This window comes from Ambystoma mexicanum, chromosome 3q, assembly GCF_040938575.1.
Source record: "Ambystoma mexicanum isolate Mex_15411 chromosome 3q, UKY_AmexF1_1, whole genome shotgun sequence".
Lineage (NCBI taxonomy): Eukaryota > Metazoa > Chordata > Amphibia > Caudata > Ambystomatidae > Ambystoma > Ambystoma mexicanum.
Window position 1 is genome coordinate 24802591 of NC_090926.1, and position 21879 is coordinate 24824469.

Genomic DNA, 21879 nt, shown 5'->3' on the forward strand with positions numbered 1-21879 from the left:
ACCGTTGGGTAAATCAAACATGCTCTTCTTACAGCAGTGCCTGCATGGCTATGTGTCTACATCATGACATTGCCATTAATGTTCATGAACATCAAATATCTGCCTGTGCGCTTGCGTATCTCAGAAAACCTTTCGAGAAAAACCCTCACCTTTTTAACCAATTGAAACAATACAAGTTTATCTCGCTAACAATTTCACTTTCATCAACCTTGTCTTCCAGCTTCCAGGCCGACCCGAAGAAGCCCATCGGTGGTCACATTCTTGCCCATGCATCCACAACTCGGATCAGCCTACGAAAAGGGAGGGGTGAGCTGCGTATTGCCAAGATTTATGACAGGTACCCTTCCTTGTCTCTGCAAATCTTCATTTCAATCAGTAATGCCAAGCTCTAACAATATATCGTCAAAGAACCCTTTACAGTGTCACCGTCAGAATTCGCTCGATTGTGACTAGAGGATTTGGTAAACAATTGCCATGAATAACAGTAGTCTTACTCCCTGGTCTTTTTAGTCGTACAATTAAGTCTCATCCTCATAGGCTCAACAGGATATACCAGAGAATGTATCTAAGCACTAACACTTAGTTTAAAAGTTTATGATTAGAAGCCTGATAATAGTGAATCTACCCACGCCATTCCCAAGGTCCAGCACTACCGATCACACCTGCCTCCTCTCAAGTTATTCCTATTTTCCCTGATTCAGCAGAAGGATGTGTGAAGATTTTCAGGAGATTTCACCTCAGAGCAGGATGGCTTTAATACAATATTGAAAAATGTATTTGAAATATGTATGTGCAGTTTAACATAGCACATAGTAATGTAAATGGTATCGTATAATAAAATCCATATCAGAAAAAGAGATATAAAGAGTGCAAACGGTTACGGAAAGGACAGGAATAGAGGGTGACAGGAAAAGAGAGAATTGGAGGAAGCAGAAAGCGAGAGAGATGGAGAAAGAGAGTTTTATATGCTTTTCTGGTCGCAGTGCAGCCACGTCGAAAGGTAGATAACCAAATCTGTGGAATTGTATACTTTAGATTTGGATGTGTAGTGACTGTGGGGTTTTATTATACAGCATGTGCTTCTTCTGATCTTTGGAGTTATAACAACGTAAGGGGGTTTGGTAAGAAGGCCATATTTGTCCAGTTTATTCAGTTTTTCTTTAACCTTAAGCTGCTATCTTTACCATCAGCAAATGTAACAGTCCCACAATGAGAATAAGAAATATTCATGTATTTTCCTGTTGCACATAATTGATTTAATCGCTATCAAGATCAGAAGGTGCAAAAGAAGCATATGATTAGTTGCTTCCTCCATATTTGAAGCAAATGTGCTTGGGCTGGCAATCGCCACATTTATCAGAATCTCTTTTTTAATATCTTTTTGAGCTCTGAGCAGGCTCATCAGGCCCAAAGAGGCTTGATGTGAGGACAGTGATACAGCATGACAGTGAGATTACCCGTTTCTAATGCATTGTGTCCTCCCACAGATTCCTCATTTTAGCATATCTTCCTGCAGCAGCAGATTTCAGAAATGTTTTGCCACCAGTGTGCGGCGTGCAGTATTGGAATTGAAGTCCCTCAGATCCTCATCTTAGACATATCTTCATGGAGCAGCAGATTTCAGAAAGGTTTTTGATACCAGGGGGCGGCATGCAGCATTGGCTTTGAGGTCCTTCAGCACTCTTTCCCTCAGGGTGTGACGTCAGCATCGATACATACATCCTCCAGTGCTCCCTGTGCCCTCAGTTCTTTTTTTCTCTGCAGGCCACTACACGCTTAACAGAACTTTGTACCTCAGAAAATTCCAAAAATCTTGTCTAAATTCGACAAAATATGGAAACCGAAGCATACCGGCTTAAAGAAATTTGAGGATCATGACACCAAGAGATGGCTGATTGTGGCACATGACAGTCGATGACGCCGAAGGCAATGAAGGAGAGAAAATTAAAGCTGGATCTCTGGTGTTATTCTTCGAAGTCGCCTAGTATCACTCCCTCTAAAAGAAAGTCCCTTGAGCAGAAAGGCTCCAAGTCGACCCAAAGGTTATTGGAAACAGCCAGAAAAAGGCTGAAAAAACATAAGAAAATATCTCATTTCCGAAGCGACTCCTATCACTTCTCCTCATCCTCACCGAAAAAGAAGAGGAGATACAGGCATTCCTCGATGGACTCCTTGCCAGACAGACACGTAAGATACCCATGAAAATCTGCCTCGACAGAGAATTTGGAAGAATTCCGGCAAAAAATGGTGGATGTGTTTAATAAAGCAGCCACCTCAGCCTCCAAATTCGAGTAAGAAAAAAAATGCTGATACCACCACGTATGACAAGACTGACAGGGAATCTGAAAAAAAAACATTTTGCGTGCCGAAAAAAATCCAGGTCTGAAGTTGATATCAAAAAGCCTTTGAATGGTGTCGACACCCTCGACAGTCGTGGATGCCACATCATTCTTCGATGCTACACCCGTGGTGCCAGTCTTTAACGTCGAGATATGCTCATCAGTCGAGGAAAAAGATTACATGAGCTCCCTCTAAAACATCTTCTATGAGGAAGGAGACCCTATACCTTTTGGATTTCAGCCACTTAGGCCCTCAACTCCTCCAGAAGAAATGTTCTCAGACGATGATGCCATGGCAGACTTAAATAATGCTGGGGGGCTTGGCACCCCTCCTGAGGTGGGATTCTCCTAACAGGACCCATATGCCCATCCTAACGCCTCCTACAGGAGGATCATGAGAAAGGTCTCAGAGGCCCTTGGGTAGCGTCCACCAGTTAAAGGTGTCACAGAGTATGACCTGACGAACCTAGTGTACAAAGATCTCTCAAAGGAGCCAGTCCTCCCTTTCCACTTTGACTCTTCCATCAGGGACCCATTACTTGAGCTGTGGAGGAAGCCCTACTCGGCACAAGCAGTTCTTAATAACCGACCTAGTGAAATAGTATACGCTGGAGGGAACAGATCCGACTTTTTGATCAAGGCACCCCAAACCAGAGAGCCTGGTAGTGCAGGTGTCAATATGAGGTAACAGAGCTAGTGCTTACTGCCTGAATAGGGATGATAAAAAAAAAACAATTCCCTTTTTAAAATGGTTTTTGCATCAGGGAGCAGGACTCTGAAAGCCATCAATGCTTTGTGTGCCCCGGCTGGATACACCCACACCTTATGGCATTTAATTCCAGAAGCAGGGAAGTGCATTCCAGAAGGAGAAACGAGAGATATGTTTGTCAACATTGTTTCTGATGGTAAAAAAGTAATGGGTGAAGCACTCCAGTCAGAACTGGAAGCTTTTGACTGTTTTGGCAGAGCAATGAGCACAAGCTCAGTTACACAGAGATTCTCATGGCTTAGGAACTTTGGCTTTGCACCAGATGTGCGGGCAGGGCTAATGGACATGTCATTTGATGGTGTAAACCTGTTCAGGCCTAAAACTGATGATAGCCTAAAAGCTGCAGGCCTCAAAAGCAGTGGCTAGTTCTTCAGGTGCTATACGACAGTAACTAACCTCACCAGCAAGGTTAGAGGGGCAAATCTTTTCAGTTGTATGGTTCCTTTAGCCGAAAAGGACAAGCACCCAGAGACAGGGTCAATGGCAATTTGTGAAACCTTCAAGAGGTAAATGGGGTAAATCTGCTCAAGCTGCATCCTCCTCCATCAGGGGCAACAGGCGCACCAAAACCACTTTGAAAAATGTTCCCTTGTTTTCAAGCCTGATTCACTCCGCAGGGTATCCTCTGGATGTTCTTATCTCTTCAGGCCTTTCCCTCTCTATCCCTTGCACCACTCCTCTCTCCTGGAGTGATCACTTTCTCCTTTCCTCCCAGCTCACTCTCTCTACCCCTCAGGGCAAGCCAACTCCAGAATTGCCACCTACCTTCTCGGTTATATGACCCATGAAGCGTGTGTCAGTTGAGGCTTTCACTGCCACTTTCTCACCCCTCTCCCCCTTCTGCTGACTCACACACTGACACAGCCCTCCCTATGCTCCACTCTGCTATATGTGATACTTTTGATGTTCTTGCCCCTGTCATGAGGATCTGCTTGAAGCCTAAAGACAAGTGCAACTCCTGGTACGACTCAGACCTCGTCACCCTTAAACGCAAGTGCAGGGTGGCTGAGAGGAAATGGCGTGCTTCCTGTACATCCTCTTACAAACCGGCCTGCTGCCTTCTCCAGAGGCAATACCGGCTCTCTGTCCGCACGAAGAAGAGAGCCCTCATTCAAACGCGCGTCTCTGCGGCATCCAACAACTGTGCCAAATTCTTTAAAATCTGCAAGGAGCTGGCCAAATCCTGCTGCAGTCTCTACCTCTCCTGTCCCCTCCCAGGCCCTCTGCTCAGCTCTGGCTTCTCATTTCATCTATAAAACTCAGGACATCCTGTCCTCTCTCTCTTCCTCTCCTCCTCCTTCTACCCCCTGCTCTTCCTCTGGCCCTCCTGTGGCCACCTCTCCTCCCTCCTTCTCTGCCTTTCCCTTGTTCTCCCCAGACGAGGTTTATAGACAAGTCCGATCTATGAAAGTCTTGTCAAAACAGGTTCTCCCCAGTTCCTCTAAAACCATCAAGGACCACATTGACACCCTGGCTCCTGATTTGGCCGATTTCTGCAACCACTCCTTCACCACTGGAGTCTTCCCTTCCCCCCTGAAGCACTCCCTTGTGCACCCTCTTCTTAAGAAACCCTCAGCACACCCCTCCTTCCCTGCTAACTACCGCCCAATCTCCATCACTCCTTTCCTGGGCAAACTCCTGGAAAAGCTGGCCATCTCCGAGCTTAATCTTCACACTGAATGGGTTGGTTGTCTCCATGACCATCAGTCTGGCTTCAGAGCTTCCAGAAGCACGGAAACTGCTCTCATGAACATCCGTGAAGACCTGCTCTCAAACCTTGACTCCAACACCCTGTGTCCTCATCTTACTTGATCTATCTTCTGCCTTTGAAACGGTCAACCATGCCATCCTGCTCAACCGTCTCCGTGATAACCTGGGTATCACCGATCAGGCCCTGGCTTGGCTGACTTATTTCCTCTCTGATCGACCCTCCCAGGTCCAACTTGGGTCCTTCCTGACCTCTATCTCAGTCTCTACCTGTGGTGTTTCCCAGGGGTCTAACCTCTCTCCCTGGCTGTTCAACAGATACCTAGCACTTCTTGCCCACCGCCTTGCCGTATCAGCGTGGTTTCCAGGTTTATAATATTGTGGTACATGAACTTGAACTATATCCTCACGCCAGAGTGAGTGCCCCTTGCAACCAGGGGTCAAGTCCTAAAAAACAAAAGTGGGGGAGACTCATTGACAAAGGCAATGGGATTTGATGTCACCAGACATTAGCATATCACTGTGAAATAGGCAAATTTTATTCAAATGGCTTTGCATAACCATATAAATTGCAGAGGACAAACGGCAGTTACCTTTCATAAAATCAACAAACACACACAAAACCAAGAGAGGATATTTTGATCTAGTAGTGTTTTGAAAACGTTAAAAGGTGTGCATGTTTTAAACTCCAAGAACCAATACCAATATTTTCCCTGGAACATGCAGTACCAAAATGTGACATTTCACATTTAGTTGTTTGTTATTTTTCATCAGTTTATAAAGTGCAGTGGTAAAGTGCCCTGTCTGCGAACTGGACGACTGCATTTCGAGCCCCGAGGTTGGTGCTAATTCATAAATTCATAGAAGACCGTCAATGTTTCTCTTTTTACAAACGGCCTGTAAAATTCTCAGGAGTACAGCATCCGCCCTCGTGGGTGTACTCCGTCCACCCGTGTGTACCCTAGACTTGAGCCCTGCTTGCAACATGGAGCAGACGTATTCCAATACATTTTTAGTAAGTCAGCAGAATCTAGTATAGTCTACAGTTCTAACTGGGCTCAGGAAGTAAAGCGTAATGTTACTAAGGCACAAATGCGCATAGACAGTAATATAGAGTGTTGCTAATTCAATATCTAATTCGGAATAATATATTGGCATCATTCAGTCAGTAAATCAAACAATGATGATTCAAACATAAATAGTGTTGGAAAAAACAACATTTTTAGACCACCAGGGTCTTTTTCAAAGCTGATGAGTACAAAATAACAATTAAAAGCCAAATAAAACCTATTTAAAACATTTGGGTGTGCATACTAACAAAAAGATATGAGTGCTAACATGTACCCAATTATAAAGTTGAACAACCACATGAAAGTAAATAATGACATTGGGGGTCATTACGACCTTGGCGGTAAGGGGTTAACGGCACCGGTAATGGTGCCGGAGCCGTCAACCCCTTACCGCCCCATTACGAGTCTGCTCGCGGGACCCGCAAAGGGCGCCTGGTAAAGCGGTATTGCTGGGCCCGTTGTTAGCTCCCTCCCCATTCCCATTGAGCCCTATGGGGGCTTGAATGGGAATGGGGATGTACCGGGTCCGGGTTCCTTGAATGAGGAATTACCGGGTCCTCCAAGGTTGGAATGGCTCGGTAATTCCTCATTCAAGGAACCCGGACCCGGTACCCGGTAAGGGGGTAACCAAGCCGCAAATTGCGGCATGGTTACCTCCAAGGTCATAATTGTCAACAGATCAAATACAAATAAAAAAATGTAGTTAGGCTCAGTAAAGGTAATGTCCATTGGTATGGTTTCCCTAGACATTTGTGCTAGTCTTCTTGTGAATTACCTTAAGTGAGTATATTAGGTAAAAATCCTTATGATAAGAATTAGTCCTTAGTGCTTCAGATAAAGTCTGGGATTCTCGCCCATTATTCTATTGTAGTTGTGAATATCTAAAAGAACAAAACACATTTTAATTCTAAATCCAAGAAAAAATGTCTGTATTTAAAGTGCACGGGGACCAACCTCCTACATCTATTATATTTTGGATGTATTCATCCAAGCCGTGTTCGGCTGGTTGGCGCCCCACATGTTAGAATCGCAGGCGCCATTTTGTTTCTTTGTTTATAGCTATGTGATAACGTCACACGTAATCCTTCTGCGGTTCAATATCTTAAAATTTGGATACGCAATTGAGATAAAGCGACATGGTGTAGTGCTAAGCATGCATATATGTATATTCTGAATTACAGTAAGCTAACATGGATTCTATATTATTATCGGGTCATCTGATTGAAATGATTGAGAGTTTTATTGAAAATACCAAAAATACCAAATTCATACTTGGGAGGTTTGTGCACAACTGGAAACAATGCCTAAATCGTGAACACATATAGATCTAAGTGCAATATTCAGCGCAATGTGTGTCTATCACTGTAATTAAAAAAGGGCAAAATGTTTGCACAATCACTATTGTCAATATATGGTGGATTAATCAATCTATTCAATTGTAGAGAACATGTCTTATTATGGGTCCAAGGTGTAGTGGTATACATATGTCCAGTAGAGTATTGAAGATTGTTCTTTTATACCAATTTTTTGTCTTACTGACTGATTGATGTCAATATATTATTCAGAATTAGATTCTGAATTAGCAACACTATGGGCCTCATTGCACGGTAGGCGGTAAAGGTTTACCAGTACTGGTATTTTACCGGTACCGGTAAATCCTTAACGCCTTACTACGAGGTCCCTTTGCGGGTTGGGGAATTTAACGCCTGCTTTTTGCAGGCGTTAAAAACCAACCCGCAAAGGGACCCAGGGAGCTAATTACGGTACCGCAATTTGCGGTGCCGTAATTAGCGCCTTCCCCATTCCCATTATGCCCTATGGGGCAAAAATGGTAATGGGGAAGGGCAATGGTGGAAGGGGGAATTACCGCCCCGCCAACCTTGGAATGGGGTGGTAATTCCCCTTTCCACCAAGGCGGTGCCGGTATTTTACCAGCATGAACCATGGCGCTAATAGTGCCATGGTTCTCCGCCTACCGTGTAATGAGGCCCTATGTATAGTTGTCTATGCGAGATTGTACCTTAGTGACATGACGTTTTACTGTCTCTAATTGTGACAAAGGGCATTGTAACATGTTTGCTAATGCACTCACTGCAAATACAGTTACATTGAACCTGGCGCAGGCTCAGTTTTGATTAATGTTATTGGTCTAATTTCTACACACTGAAGCCGTCTCCCTGAGGGAGGCGGTACATCTCGCTTGACTCAGCTAAAGCGGAAGTACATAGGAAGCAGGCAGTCTATGAAGCTGCTGTTTCTTGCATCTTACCTGGAGTACAACTACATAGTCAGTGCCTCATAATTCAATATGGCAAACAGAAGTGAGGCTTTGATTTATGAGTAAGGCATATAGGAGCATTGCTCAAACAGCAGCATAAGTATAGTTTCCACCAGAGGGCCAAACTCGGGAATACGTCTACCACACTTGCCACCTCTTACACAAACTGGGCTTTTCCCTCAACTTCAAGAAGTCTCAGGTGACACCCACGCAAATACTCCAGTTCGTCAGGCGGCACTGGGCTCCTCCTTGGGGAAGGATTTTTCTCCCAAGGACAGGGTTTAGACACCCAGCTGATGGTCTTCAGATTTCAGAATGCCCTGCACTGTCGGTCTTGGATTTCCTAAAGTTGTTGGGTCTCATGGCATCTTCCTAGTGCTGCAGGCCCGACTGAGAATGAGGTCACCCCAGTGGACCCTAAGATCTCCGGTGTCACAATTCTCAGGCAGCATGGCAGACCTGATTCAGGGCCTGAACATGGTCTTGCACAATCTTTTGTGGTGGGACATCAGAGATAATTTGTTGGCTGGAGAACCATTTTGGCAACCGTGGCTGGAAGTAACTGTGGTTACAATGCTTCCCTAAAAGGCTGGGGCGCACACCTGAATGAGCTGACAGTGAGCAGTTTATGGTTCCCTGCAGAGAAGAAACTTAATATAAACTTGTCAGATCTGAGGACCATCAGACTGGCCCTGATGGCCATCAATATAGAGGAAAACTGTCCTCATTATGACGGACAACACACTGACCATGCACTACCTCAACAAGAAAGGGGGCAAAGGGTCACTACCACTGTGCATGGAGGCAATGCAGCTTTGGTTTTGGATGTTACATAACAAACTCTCCTTGCCAGCTATTCACTTTACCAGGAAGGAGAACAAAAGGCAGGATTCAGTCTCCCATGAATGGGAGATGTGCCAGGAAGTCCTTTCAGAGATCTTCACCCTCTGGAGAACTCTGCAAGTAGATCTATTTGTGTCTAATTTCCACAGGAAGTGCGACCTGTTCTGCTCCAGGGAATTGTGTGTTCATAGTGGACTGTAATTTTCCACTTCTATACGTGTTCAAACCAATTCCCTTCATCCCTCATGTCATCAGAGGTTGAAAAGGTTTGGGACAACAATAATCCTGATCTGCCAGACTGGGCCAGGAGGACGTGGTACCTGGACCTTCGGGACATGACCATCTAATCTACCCTGCACAACGCCTTCTTCGGAGAGTGGACTTACTCACATAATAAGAAGGCCTGGTACTCCATCCCATCATCAACACCCTCAGTCTCCATACTTGACTACTGAGAGGTTAAGATATAGAGACTGGGATCTTCTGGAAGACATCATGGAAGTGTTGCTTTTTAGCAAGGGGGCCCTATACCGTAAGAAATTATGCAGGTGGTGCAGAGCAAAATCCTGGGGCCCTCTCTACAAGTAGGGCCAAATGTGGAAAATTAATAAACGTTTACCACTGTGCCAAATTAGAGGCTGAGAAAACGGCGCTAAATCTGCAAGCAGAATTAGCCTTGGCTGAATTACTGCTTGCATAATTACTGCAGAAAATCAACAGAATTAGCTCCAGCGGTAATTCCGCCAGCGGAATTAGCATCATGAATATAAATAGTAATTCCACCACATTACCAAGCATGGGTGGTAATTCTGCATAAAACACAGAGCAGGCATCCAGGTGATTAAATGAATCTGTGCCAATAATTGCCACCAAAAGGGTATTTAAGGTTCACAATTTCCCCAAACACACGTCCAAGCAATATGCAGCCAAAACCAGATATGAACTTTGGTATACACAACCTGCTACTGTTAATTGAGCTCCAGCGGCATGCAAGATCGCAGCAGGGAAGTATCCAGGCAACACAAAGGCGGAAGAGATGTGTGTTGCAGATGATACCCGTATCACATGTCCCTCCTTCCCCCTGCACACTGACTGACAAACTATTAGTTTCACTGTAGTTTCACTGTATCACTGTATCACCTTGACCGGCACACCATTGCTGGACTGCTGACCCTGATTAAGGCCGATCTTCAGAGCACCATCACCAGCAGAGATGCCATCCCACCCCTACAGAAGCTGATGTCCATCCTCCACTTCTGTGCCATGAGCACATTCCATAACACTGTAGGGATGCTGCATGGCAGGTCCCAGGCAGCATTCTCCAAAGTGCTGGAGCAAGTGTTTCATGAGGCATGCCCATTAGCACATCTCCCTGTCCACCACTCAGGCCCAAGTGCATGCTGCAAAGGCAGGGTTCTACACCATTGCCTAGTGCCCAGTGTCATTGCAGCACTGCAATGCATACTTCCGGATGTGCTGCAGGGTGAGGGTTATGGCCGTGAAACATTGCATTAGTCACAGACATGTGAAGCACCTCGCACAGCATCTCGCACTGCCTTGGAGTGGCCCAGTTTTTCCTGGGCAATGTGTTCTATCCACTCCTGTCACTGCTCAATCTGTGTGAGCCACTCCCAGATGGTGTCTAGCGTGTGTTGCAGAACTGGGCTTGGAGGCACGCGGCGGTGCCTTCCCTCAGAGCCGGTAGCCTGTGAACCACCTGCATAGTCATCCTATGGAGGTGAGTGTCAATGCAATGCACAGCAAGGTGATAAGGAGGGTGATAAGGGGGAGGGACATGTATGCAGAGGTGAGATGCTAGGAAGGGGAGTGGAGCCCCTCCAGCTGTGGCTCACTGGGGAAGCTGCATGGGTTTGGTCAGTGGTGCCTTACACAGGTGGAGCAATGTAGGCAGGTAAGGTGTTGGTGTCCTGCACAGTGGGCTGGCCAATAGCGCTATTACTGTCTGAGGTGGGGTCGGTGGCTTGCACCCCAGCCTCAGTGCCAACAGTAGTGGGAGGTGCTTCTGCACGTTACCCTATGGCCGCTGTGGGTGCCACAACCATAGGAGGTGTGCTTGTGCCCCCAGAGGTGGCTGCAGCAGTGCTCTTGGGGAGCGACGTCCTGGAGTTGTCCTTGTGGCCACAGCTATTTGGCTTCCTGGGGGCTGCATCACTGGACAGTGCAGCATGTGCTGGCACTATAGTGGCACTGGCAGAAGCAGCGTGGCAGATGTGCTGGGCCCTTCCATGGCCTCCTCGCTGTCCTGTGTGCCTCTAGGAAGACATGGAACATGGCATGATTACCATTGTAGTTATGTTGGGTGTAATTTCAAGCAGTTTTGCAGTCAGGTACTAGTAATACGTGGGGAACAGGGTGCGCAGGTCCCCAAAGGGACTTGTTTGAATGGTAGGCACTGTTAAAGCTGATTGTGTTAGTGGTTGATTGTATTACTGTAGGTATGGGAATGTGTATCCAGGTTGACATGGGCCCATGTTGTGTTGCAATAAGTTGTGCTATCGCCTGTGAGGTGTACTTCCACCCATCTTAGTGCAGTATGACGTTTCGGGAAAACACACTGTGCATATAGAGACCTTGCTGCTACTGATCTGTTGCACATGTTCTTTGTGGGGACAACCCACCAACAGCTGTTGAATTTGCATTTTCTAGGTGGGAGCTCTTTGGTTGACATGTGTTGTGGAAGCGTGGGTGTGGTGCGTACAGCCAACACTGGTTGATGATGAATCATTGGAGGTCATTCCGAGTTGGGCGGTAGCCATGGTGCTATTAGCACCATGGCTGTCTCCTAAACCGGGTCCAGTTCCGGTCTGGTTCAATGGGGACTTACCGGGTCATTCCGACCCTGGAGGACCCGGTAAGTCCCCATTCAACCAACCATTCCCCATTCCCATTTGAGCCCCCATAGGGCTCAATGGGAATGGGGAAGGTGCTAATAACTGGCTCACGAATAGCAGGCCCGTTATTAGCGGCCTGGTCCCTTAGCGGGACCCGTAAAGGACGTGTGGTTCACACGTCCTTTACGGTTCCCGCTAATGGACCTCAGAATTGGGCGGTATGGGGTTTTTTCGGCACCGGTCTCCTTACCGGTGCCCGATATCTCTTACCGCCCAACTCAGAATGACCCCCATTGTCGGTGTAGGATATTTGCTTCTGATGTTTCTGATGTTTGTTCTACATGAACTGTCTCCTCCTTCTCTAGGGTGGCCCTTTTGGGGGTTATCACCTGCCATGCCTCCGACTGTACAGTTCTGTGGTGCTCAATGTGTTGATTGTGCATGTTTATTTCCTGCCCCATGCTCTGTAGGGTGACTACAAGTATGTGGGATGACATTCAATTGGGATTGGTGGAAAATGAGCCGACGGGTCATTCAAGTACTCACCAGGGTCTTCCTGGCTACCGGCCCAGACCTCTGCCACTCCTACACACTCTAGGCACACCACGTGGAGTATGATGCTCACATCCTCTTCCTGGGTGTGAGATCTTGGGTCAGCCCTATCTCAAGCTGAAGGCCACAAAAGGCTCCTCTGGGAACACCAATCAGGAAGAAATCACCTTATCCCAGCAACACCTGGGACAGTATGAGAGAGACCAACCACTGATGGACTAGGCAATCAGGTGACAAGAGTGTGTGTCATCCCTTCTGGTTTTTGGCTTCACTTTCTGTCTGGAACTTCACTTCCAGTGGCCATTTTGGATTGGTGACATCAGGTCCATCCACCATCATGGATTGGTGACATCACTTCCTGTGTCCATCTTGGATCTGTGACATCACTTCTGCAGCCATCTTGGATCAGCCCTATCTCCAGCTGAAGGCCACAAGAGGCTCCTCTGGGAACACCAATCAGGAAGAAGTTGTCATCCTAGCAACACAAGGGACAATATCAGGGAGACTAACCACTGATGGACAAGGTGACAAGAGCACATGTCATCCCTTCTGGACTTCCTAGGGGCGCCTAGCCAGGCGCATCCCAGTTAAGGGAGGAACAGTGAAGGGTGAAGACCAGCCATTGACCAGCCTCTTTGCCTCCTCACCTACGAGCCTTTGCTTTGCTGTGTCCTGCTACTTGTCTGTAAGTACCTTACATTGCTTCTTCTCAGCTGCACCCTCGCAAAGTACTTCTCATGCTATCGCTTCCTTTCCCATCTACTTTTCTCTTCACTCTCCTCTACTCAGAACCATCTCAACCCACTTTCCATCCCTATCATCTCTCCTCGATTCCACCTCTCTTCTCACTCCACTATTCTTTCTATTCACAAAACCTACCCCAACCCCAACTTTCATTACACATCCTCTTCTTGCATTTACCGCCAGCACCTCTTTACTTCTCAGACTCAACGTCGCTATGCTTCTACATCTCACATTCTTTCTATTGCTCTTTGGAATGCACAGTCTGTCTGCAATAAAACCTTTACCTCTGACCTCTACTTTTTTCATCCTCCTTCTCTTGACCTCATTACCCTTACTGAAACCTGGAGCTCGCCCTCTGATTCGGCAGCAACCCTTGCTGCCCTTCATGACTCTGCCTACACATTTCACACACTGTCCCTGTCCTACTGGAAGGGGTTGTGGTGTAGGACTGTTTTCATCCTCCAAACTTCCTGTTTCTCCTACTCCCCTATCTCCTTCCAATTCTCCCTCATTCAAATATACTACCTCCACAATCAATACCCCCTATGGCATACATATTATCTCTCTTTACTGGCTGCCTGGTCCGCTAGGTCAATTCTTCGACCACCTCTCCTAACTAATTGACTCTCTCCCTCCCGATCACCACATCATTATTATTGTTGACTTCGACCTCCCCTCTCTCTCTCTGTTCTATCCACTGACCAACTCTTCTACTTAATCAGTCACTCTTGTCTGTCCACTCTCTGCCCACCCATTCAGATGGAAACTCCCTTGACCATATTCTCATCTCCTCTCAACTCTCCACCTCAAATATCTCTAATGTGCCTTTTTCCTCTGATTCTTGCCTCAATCTCCACTCCTGCTTCTTCCTCACTCTCTTCCATCTACTACAACTATTACTAAGCACGTTTCCATCCTCCAAACTCCCTGACTTCCTCTATGACCAATACCACTCTCTCTCCCCCTACGTTGAATTCACCTTTCCATCCACTGAAGAAGCCTTCACTGACTTTAACACTGCTCTACATGCTCCCTTCTCCTCTTACTACCCTCTTACTACACCCACTCCTAAATCCTCCCCCCCCCACGGCCCTGGATTACACCTCTCATTCACATCTGAAAACAGTGCGTAAAAAGCTTTGCACTTGCCAAAGGTTAAGACACTCCTCTGACCTCCAACTCTATCTCACTGATCTTCAAAACGATTCCTCTGCTCTTGACTCCGCCAAACATCACTTCTATCTCTCTCTCATTTCGTCTCTATCCCCCAAACCTAGGCTCCTCCAAAAATCCCTCAACTCAATTCTATCACCTCCTAAACCCACTGCCATCTCCTCTTTCTGCAATTGATTCTGCTCTCTAATTTGCGTCTAAAATGTCTACCATTAACAATACCCTCGCTAATTATCTTCTATTCCTCCTCCTGCTCACTTTTCTCCACCATTCCTATGTCTTCCTTAGCCAAAAGTCCTCAACTTCGTGGTTCGCTGTTAGGCAGAATTATATGCAGTACCCTTTGGGAACACTACACACAATTAAGACTACAAGTGACAGTACAATTTCACCTTTGGTACAAGCCTGTACTACACGTGTAGTGGTAGCAGTAGCAGAGCAGCCAGACATATTGCAAGAGTAAGTGAGCAGTACAAATGGTTACACAAAGGACAGCAATTACTATGGTTCAGGCAAACACTGACAAAAGGTTTCTAAGTAAAATAATATATATTTATTTACTCTACAGGTGTATAACATTTCACTATTATAAGCAAGTTAAAAATCACAATCATAAATACACCACACCACTTCCCTTAAATTTCAGACAAGTTAGGCTCACAAAATGAAGTGGGAGCAAAATGGCACTCCAGCAATTTAAAAGGGAGGGAAAGACAAAGTTATTAGAAATTAGGCAAAATCAACAGGTAAGTAATCAGGGCAACTGAACAAGAGAGACTACAAGGTTAAAATCAGATAGAAAAGGCTTAAGGCCAAAGTCAATGGTGCAAAAGTCTTTTGCTCAAGATAATAGGTTCAATGTAGTTCGCAGTAAAGTTTGTGGCACAGATTCCGGACGAGGTTGGTTGGAAGAAAAGTTAGTTCAAAGAGAAGAGAAGGACAAGATTGGAGAAAGATTTCATACACTTTCACTGCGGTTGAACGAAACGGACAACCGAATTTGCGCAGTACCTTAAAACGGAGAGGGAGCTGTAGCTGAGGTGGACGTTCCTGGTGGTTCCTGCAGGCTCACGGTTCCGCGACTGTCGGACTGACACGAAGTAGGAAGACTGGAGGGTCCTGCGCCACCCAGCGAAGAAACCAGCAGCAGAGCAAAACAACAAATAAAAGGTGCGCTCCTTAAAACCCAAGCAGGGTCCGACCTTCCTGGCTATCCAGCCCACTGTAGCTCTGTACAGCAAATTCGACCAGAGGAGGGGTCCTGGCTTGCAGTTTTGGGCAAATTGGTTGGTCCCACCAGCTCAAGGGAAGAAGTTTCCTGGAGGATCTTCTCTGTCATCGGATTTGGAGATTCGGACCTGCAGCAGGGCTTCACCGGGCAGTTCAGTCGTGGTAGGGGTCCTCTTCTTCCAGTTCCTCGTTGGTTCTTTCGTTCTAGTGGCGACTCTGCTCTTCCAGTCCCAGAGACCTGCTTTTTATGTAGTTTCCCCCCATTCATACAGCCTGGCTGTCAATCACACAGCAGGCTGGCTGGCCTGGCAAGGCCAGTCCCCTTAGCCAATCAGACAAGAGTGCGTCTTTGGTTACTAAGGCAACCCATGGCAGGGGTCCGAAGATCCCTCCCTCACATCCTGCCTACCTAGACTATCAGGCGCCTTAAGGAGGGCTTCTGTGCAGAAGCCTGCGAAAAGACGGCAAACAAAGGAATCACCCCAGTTTGGGGTGTAGATTAAAACACGAGAAAGACTTTAACAAAAAGAAATGGCAAAAAAACCCAGCCGGAACCAAAATAAAATGTATTTGGTCAGGGGTGTTTATTTTTCGAGACTACTATAATAGCCTAAAACAATACCACGTTTATATAATATAATCCCGGTAGAAAAGTTAGGGTAGATACCACTGCCACCAGCCAAGTCTTCAAGTTAAGGGAGTGAACCCAGGCTCCAAGAGGCACAGACAAAAAGGGATAAGAGTTAACCCTTTGCAGTACTCCATGTAAGATGGGGTGTACTGGGCCTGCAATTTAAAGTGACTACATAAAGTTAATGGCAACTTTACATGTTTCTGGGGGACAGTAGTCATCCCCAGAAAAATGGAGTCAGGGGGAAGTCTCAAAGACAACCCTGTGTCACTGCGCTGAAGGTGCTGTGGTACACACACAAAAAGTGGTGCACATGGAGTAGGTGAGGCTCCAATGCCCAGGATCACACAAACAGTGAAAACACACACAGCAAAACACTTGTAAGAGTAGGAAAAAGGCTCACACTCTTACCAGGTGAAAAAAATAAACCCTAGAAATCCAGCAAAGCTGCTGAGTGACTCATTAGGTAAGGGGAATCAGCCATTTATGGAGAATTCTCCCTAACATTCACACACCTTTCAAACTTTTCTTGCTTTACCTCTACCTCCTCTGCCCGTTGGCAGATTGGCTGGCTATCTATGAAACAAAGGGCTAAATACAAACTTCTCATCATCTTCAAAGCTATTGTCATGCCGCCGTCTTTTGGTGGTCGCTGGCGGCTATGGAAGGCTTGGCGTTGGCGGCGCCATTAGACTGTTCCGTGTTTTTTCCTTTCACTTCCTGGTTTGACGGTCTAGTCTTTTCCCTTGTTTTTGTATTTAGCCACGCCCTCTCCTGGGCTCTGTGCGTTGCAACTTTGTTTCCTTTGCCTTGTTGCCGTGCTACGTTGTTTCAGTGCCTTTTTCTTGTTGTCCTTTCCGCTGTGTCTAACGCGGATCCCTTCCTCGTAGTTTTACTCCTCCTCCCTTTCTCTTCCCTGCCTTCCCGTCTTTACGGTTCTCTTACCTTACGGGGTTCATTTCCTTTCCTTCGTTTCTCCCGGATAACGTTCCTGGTTCCTGGCGGTGCTTCCTTCCAGTCCCTCGCACTGCTCCTTGTTCAGTACCAGCATCTCCAGACTCTCCGGCTACTGCTGCTCCGAGAGACGTACTATCACTTCACCTGCTCCTGCTTTTACCTGCTATCCCGGACATTATTGGTCATCACTTCCTGAACAGCATCAAGTACCAGCTACATCCGTAGAGAGGTTTTTTTTAAGCGGCTGCTTTTTTTCCTCTCATATTGGTTCCCGCGGGACGGGGGCCGGCTGCTTCCCTGTCTATCAGGGAATCAGGGTGGCTTCTTCCCGCGGACGGCCGTATCTCTTCACAAAAAAGAAGAAGCCCAAGATCAAGACCTCCAGACGAGAATCCGTGCTGGAAGAGACAGGTGAGGAGAAAGGGGAGGTGGACCTTGACTGTTCAGATTTGGAAGATAATCCGCTTGTTCCCAGCATTTGTGACAGTTTGCAACGCCAGAAAGAGATTGCAATGACTACCCCGGAACAGGTCCAAGAGCTGCTTACAGCAATGCAGAATGTGACATTAGAATTACAGGCTGTGAAGGCCGAAAACGCTGCTCTGAGACAGCGAGTCGACCACTTCGAACAGTCCCGGAGTGATCTACCTCCCATGCCTTTAGCCTGCGGTAAATATGATGGTTCACCTACTAGATTTAAAGAATTCATGGAGGCTTGCATAATCTATTTCACCTTCAGACCTCAGACATATGCCTCAGATGCAGCCCGCATAGGTTTTCTGATTTCTAACCTTACGGGTAACGCTCTTTCCTGGGCTGCTCTGCTTGTGAGCAGTGCGAGCCCGTTACTACACGATTACGCCGGGTTCACCGCCCAGTTCAAATTGGCCTTTGAAAGGCAAGAGATTGCGGTAGTCGCCAGTGAACAGTTACTGGATATTCGACAGGGAAATTCAGATCTTCTGTCCTACATCTCCCACTTTTAACGGGTGGCTGCAGACGCAGGCTGGCAAGAGAACGCTCAGTACACCATTTTTCGTCGAGGATTGAGGGAAGACCTTAAAGACGAATTGGCAAGGGTAACCAGACCCGCTACTTTAACCGACTTGTGGTCTACAGTGGTACAGCTGGATTTCCGCCTCTCAGAACGGCGGTCTGAACGTCGAAAACAGCGTGGATTTCCTGCTACGCCTGATCCTGGGATTACCTCTCCTTCTCCTACCTGTTTGTCGAAAGAGGAGCCAATGCAGATTGGAACTACTCGAGGGCCACTTACCTCGAAAGAAAAAAGAAGACGCAGGGAGAACAACCTGTGTATGTATTGCGGATCCAACCAACACCTTCTTAGAGACTGTCCTAATGTACCACCAAGACGATCGGGAAACGCCATTCCTCGGAGCTAGTAGGGACAAGTTACCGATGGGGATTTCCTGGTCCCTTTGTTTCTTTATCAGTAACACCAATGATTACCACAGAAGACAACCGTCTTATGGTAGTTGGAGTTGAGTTATGCATCTCTCAGCAGTCGTATGAGGTTCTGGCGCTACTGGACTGCGGCGCTGCTGGTTGCTTTATGGACTTGGTTTGGGCGGACAAGGCCGGCATTCGCCGTTTGCAGAAAGACGAGGACCAAAAGGTGGAAGGAGTAGATTGTAGACCTCTCAGCTCGGGTCTTATCACCCATACCACACCTCCTATGCAGATGAAGATCCTACATCACAACGAAACCATTCAATTCGACCTAATCCGAGCAGCACATTTTCCAGTGATCCTGGGAGTCTCTTGGCTTCGGAAGCATAACCCGATCATTGATTGGACAAGGAATCAACTGTCATTTACTTCAACATATTGTCGTCAGTCATGTTCTTCGCAGACCCTGCATACTTCTGTCCGCATTATTCCTGATTTAACCTCCAGTTCAGATGTGTTGAAGGTAAACAGCCTCCCCAAAGAATATCTCCGCTATCAGGAGGTGTTTAAGGACGACGGCCCTCAGGAGTTACCTCCTCATAGACCAGAAGATTGTCAGATCATTCTCCAGCCCAACGCTGTTGTTCCTTTTGGGCGTATGTTTTCTCTTTCCCTCAAGGAAAAGAAGGCTCTCAAGGAATATCTGGATTCTAATTCACATCATGGCCTGATCCGACCTTCATTCTCTCCCGCTGGGGCTTCACTTTTTTTTGTTCCAAAAAAAGGTTCCAATGAACTTCGTCCTTGTATCGATTATAGGGGCCTAAACCAAGTCACACTTAGGGATAGGTATCCCATGCCTCTGATCGGAGATATTCTGGAAGCAGTTCAAGGGGCGAAAATCTTTTCTAAGATCGATTTAAGAAGAGCCTAACACCTTTTGCGGATTCGATCAGGTGATGAATGGAAAACTGCCTTTCGCACTCCCTTCGGACACTACGAGTATTGTGTCATGCCTTTTGGCCTAGTCAACGCTCCATCGATATTTCAAAGATTCATGGACCGCATCTTTTCTGATCTACTTTTTCATTGTGCTGTCGTCTATCTTGACGACATACTGGTTTATTCTAAAGACGCTCAACTCCATTCTGATCACCTCCACCAAGTCCTTCAAAGACTGCAAGACAACCTACTTAAGGTCAATGCTGATAAGTGCATTTTTCAAGCTTCTGAGGTAAACTATCTTGGCTTTATCTTGTCTTCGGAAGGGATCCGCATGGATCCCGCTAAGATCGACGCCATACTGCAATGGCCTACACCCCATTCCATCAAAGACGTCCAAAGGTTTCTAGGGCTAGCTAATTTTTACCGCAAATTCATCCAAGGTTTCTCAGATCGAGTTCTTCCCATTACAAAGCTATTAAAAAAGTCTTCAATGCCCTTTGTCTGGTCTTCTGAGGCAAGCTGAGTTTTCCAACGACTTAAGGAGGAATTCTGCTCTGCCCCGGTACTTCATCAACCAGACCAAAATCTAAGATTCATTGTGGAGACTGATGCCTCCTCTGCGGCGATTGGTGCAGCTCTTCTACAGGAACATGAAGGTTTGGAATATCCTGTTGCCTACATGTCCAAGACACTGAATGACAGCCAGACACACTATTCGGTGATAGAAAAGAACTCCTGGCCATGAAATCCACATGCGAAGAATGGAGACATCTCCTACAAGGGGCTAACCACCCCTTTGAAATCAGAACTGACCACAAGAATCTGAAAGTTCTGCAAAAGATGGAATGTGTCAACTCCCGTCAGGCTCGTTGGGCACATTTTTTTTCCCAATATGATTTCACATTGACCTACTTGCCAGGATCCAAGAACATCCTAGCTGATGCCCTCTCTAGAAGGCCTTATCCAGACAGGTCTCAGAAGGAATTCCCTAGTCTCATGCTTCCTGAAGTCAAGATAATCTGTTCAGTGGAGTCTTTCTTGGAAAGGGTCCGCAAGGCCACACGGTCCACCTCTCCTCTCTCAAAGGACATATCCATTCATGATGGTTTATGTTTTAAGCAACAGCGATTACTTCTGCCAGACAGATTCACCCGTCAGTCGGCTTTAAAGTGGTGTCACGATGATCCAGCGGCAGGCCACAGAGGTGTTAAAAACACTTTGGAATTGCTTCATCGTAGGTTCTGGTGGCCCGGTATGGCCAAAGAAGTTTCAACCTACGTCAAGTCATGTCCTATATGCTGTCGATCCAAACATTGCACTCAAAAATCGATTGGTTTTCTCCAACAACAGGACCTTCCCAAGAGACCTTGGAGCCTTATTTCCACAGATTTTATTGTGGATCTGCCACCCTCGGAAGGTTGTTCATGCATCATGGTAACTGTCGACTGCTTCACTAAGATGGCACATTTCACTCCCTTGGCTGGTCTTCCCACTGCCGCCGAAATGGCGGCTGTTTTTGCCAGAGAAATATTTCGTTTACATGGTACTCCGGACAAGATCATTTCTGACAGAGGTTCTCAGTATACTTCAAGGTTCTGGAAGGAGCTTTGTGATAGACTGGGGATAGAACGTGCCTTATCATCTGGCTTCCACCCGCAGACTAACGGGCAGACTGAAAGAACCAATGCCACGCTGGAGCAGTATCTTAGGTGCTTCACGAATGCCCAACAGGATAATTGGGTTAGTCTGTTGGTCACCGCGGAATTTGCTTATAACAATGCCGAACACAGTGCCACTGGTCTCAGTCCTTTCTTTTGTTCCTATGGTTTCCATCCCAGCTTTATTCCTTCTCTCTCCTTCCCCCCTTCCACCACTCCATCTGTGGATGCCCTACTTACCAGTATCTCGGGGGCTCACAAGTCTGCCGCAGGCTGTTTGCGGGCAAGCAGTCTTCGGTATCGATCAAACTGCAATCTTAAGCGCCTGCCCGTTCCAGCATGGTGGAGGGGCACCAGGGTCTGGTTGTCTACCAGGTTTTTGCCTCGCTGGCTTCGCCCCTCCAAACTGTCTCCCCGGTACCTGGGTCCTTTTCCTATACTTCGCCAGATCAACCCGGTGGCTTTCCGCCTCCTGTTGCCCAAACACATGCGCCGTCTCCATCCTGTGTTTCATTCCTCTCTCCTGAGGGAGTGCAAGGGTGATCCCTACCATCGCCCTCTGCCACGGGACCCGGACCCCAAGGTGGTTCCTCCCGATGAGTATGAGGTGGCCTCCGTTCGTGACTCCCGCTATCGGCGGGGTTGGTTGGAGTATCTTATCCACTGGAAAGGGTATCCTCACTCGGAGGACTCCTGGGAACCGGTGTCTCATGTACACGCT

The 21879-nt window shown here is 46.9% G+C and overlaps 1 protein-coding gene across 2 annotated transcripts in view; it reads left to right on the forward strand.

The window, feature by feature from the left end:
* Positions 1-21879, forward strand: part of DMC1 (DNA meiotic recombinase 1) — a 1020186-nt gene that overhangs the window by 837055 nt on the left and 161252 nt on the right. For both annotated transcript variants that reach the window (XM_069652814.1, XM_069652812.1), the window contains exon 13: positions 221-337. In XM_069652814.1, coding sequence (XP_069508915.1) covers positions 221-337 — 117 coding nt within the window. The remainder of the gene's footprint in view (positions 1-220; positions 338-21879) is intronic.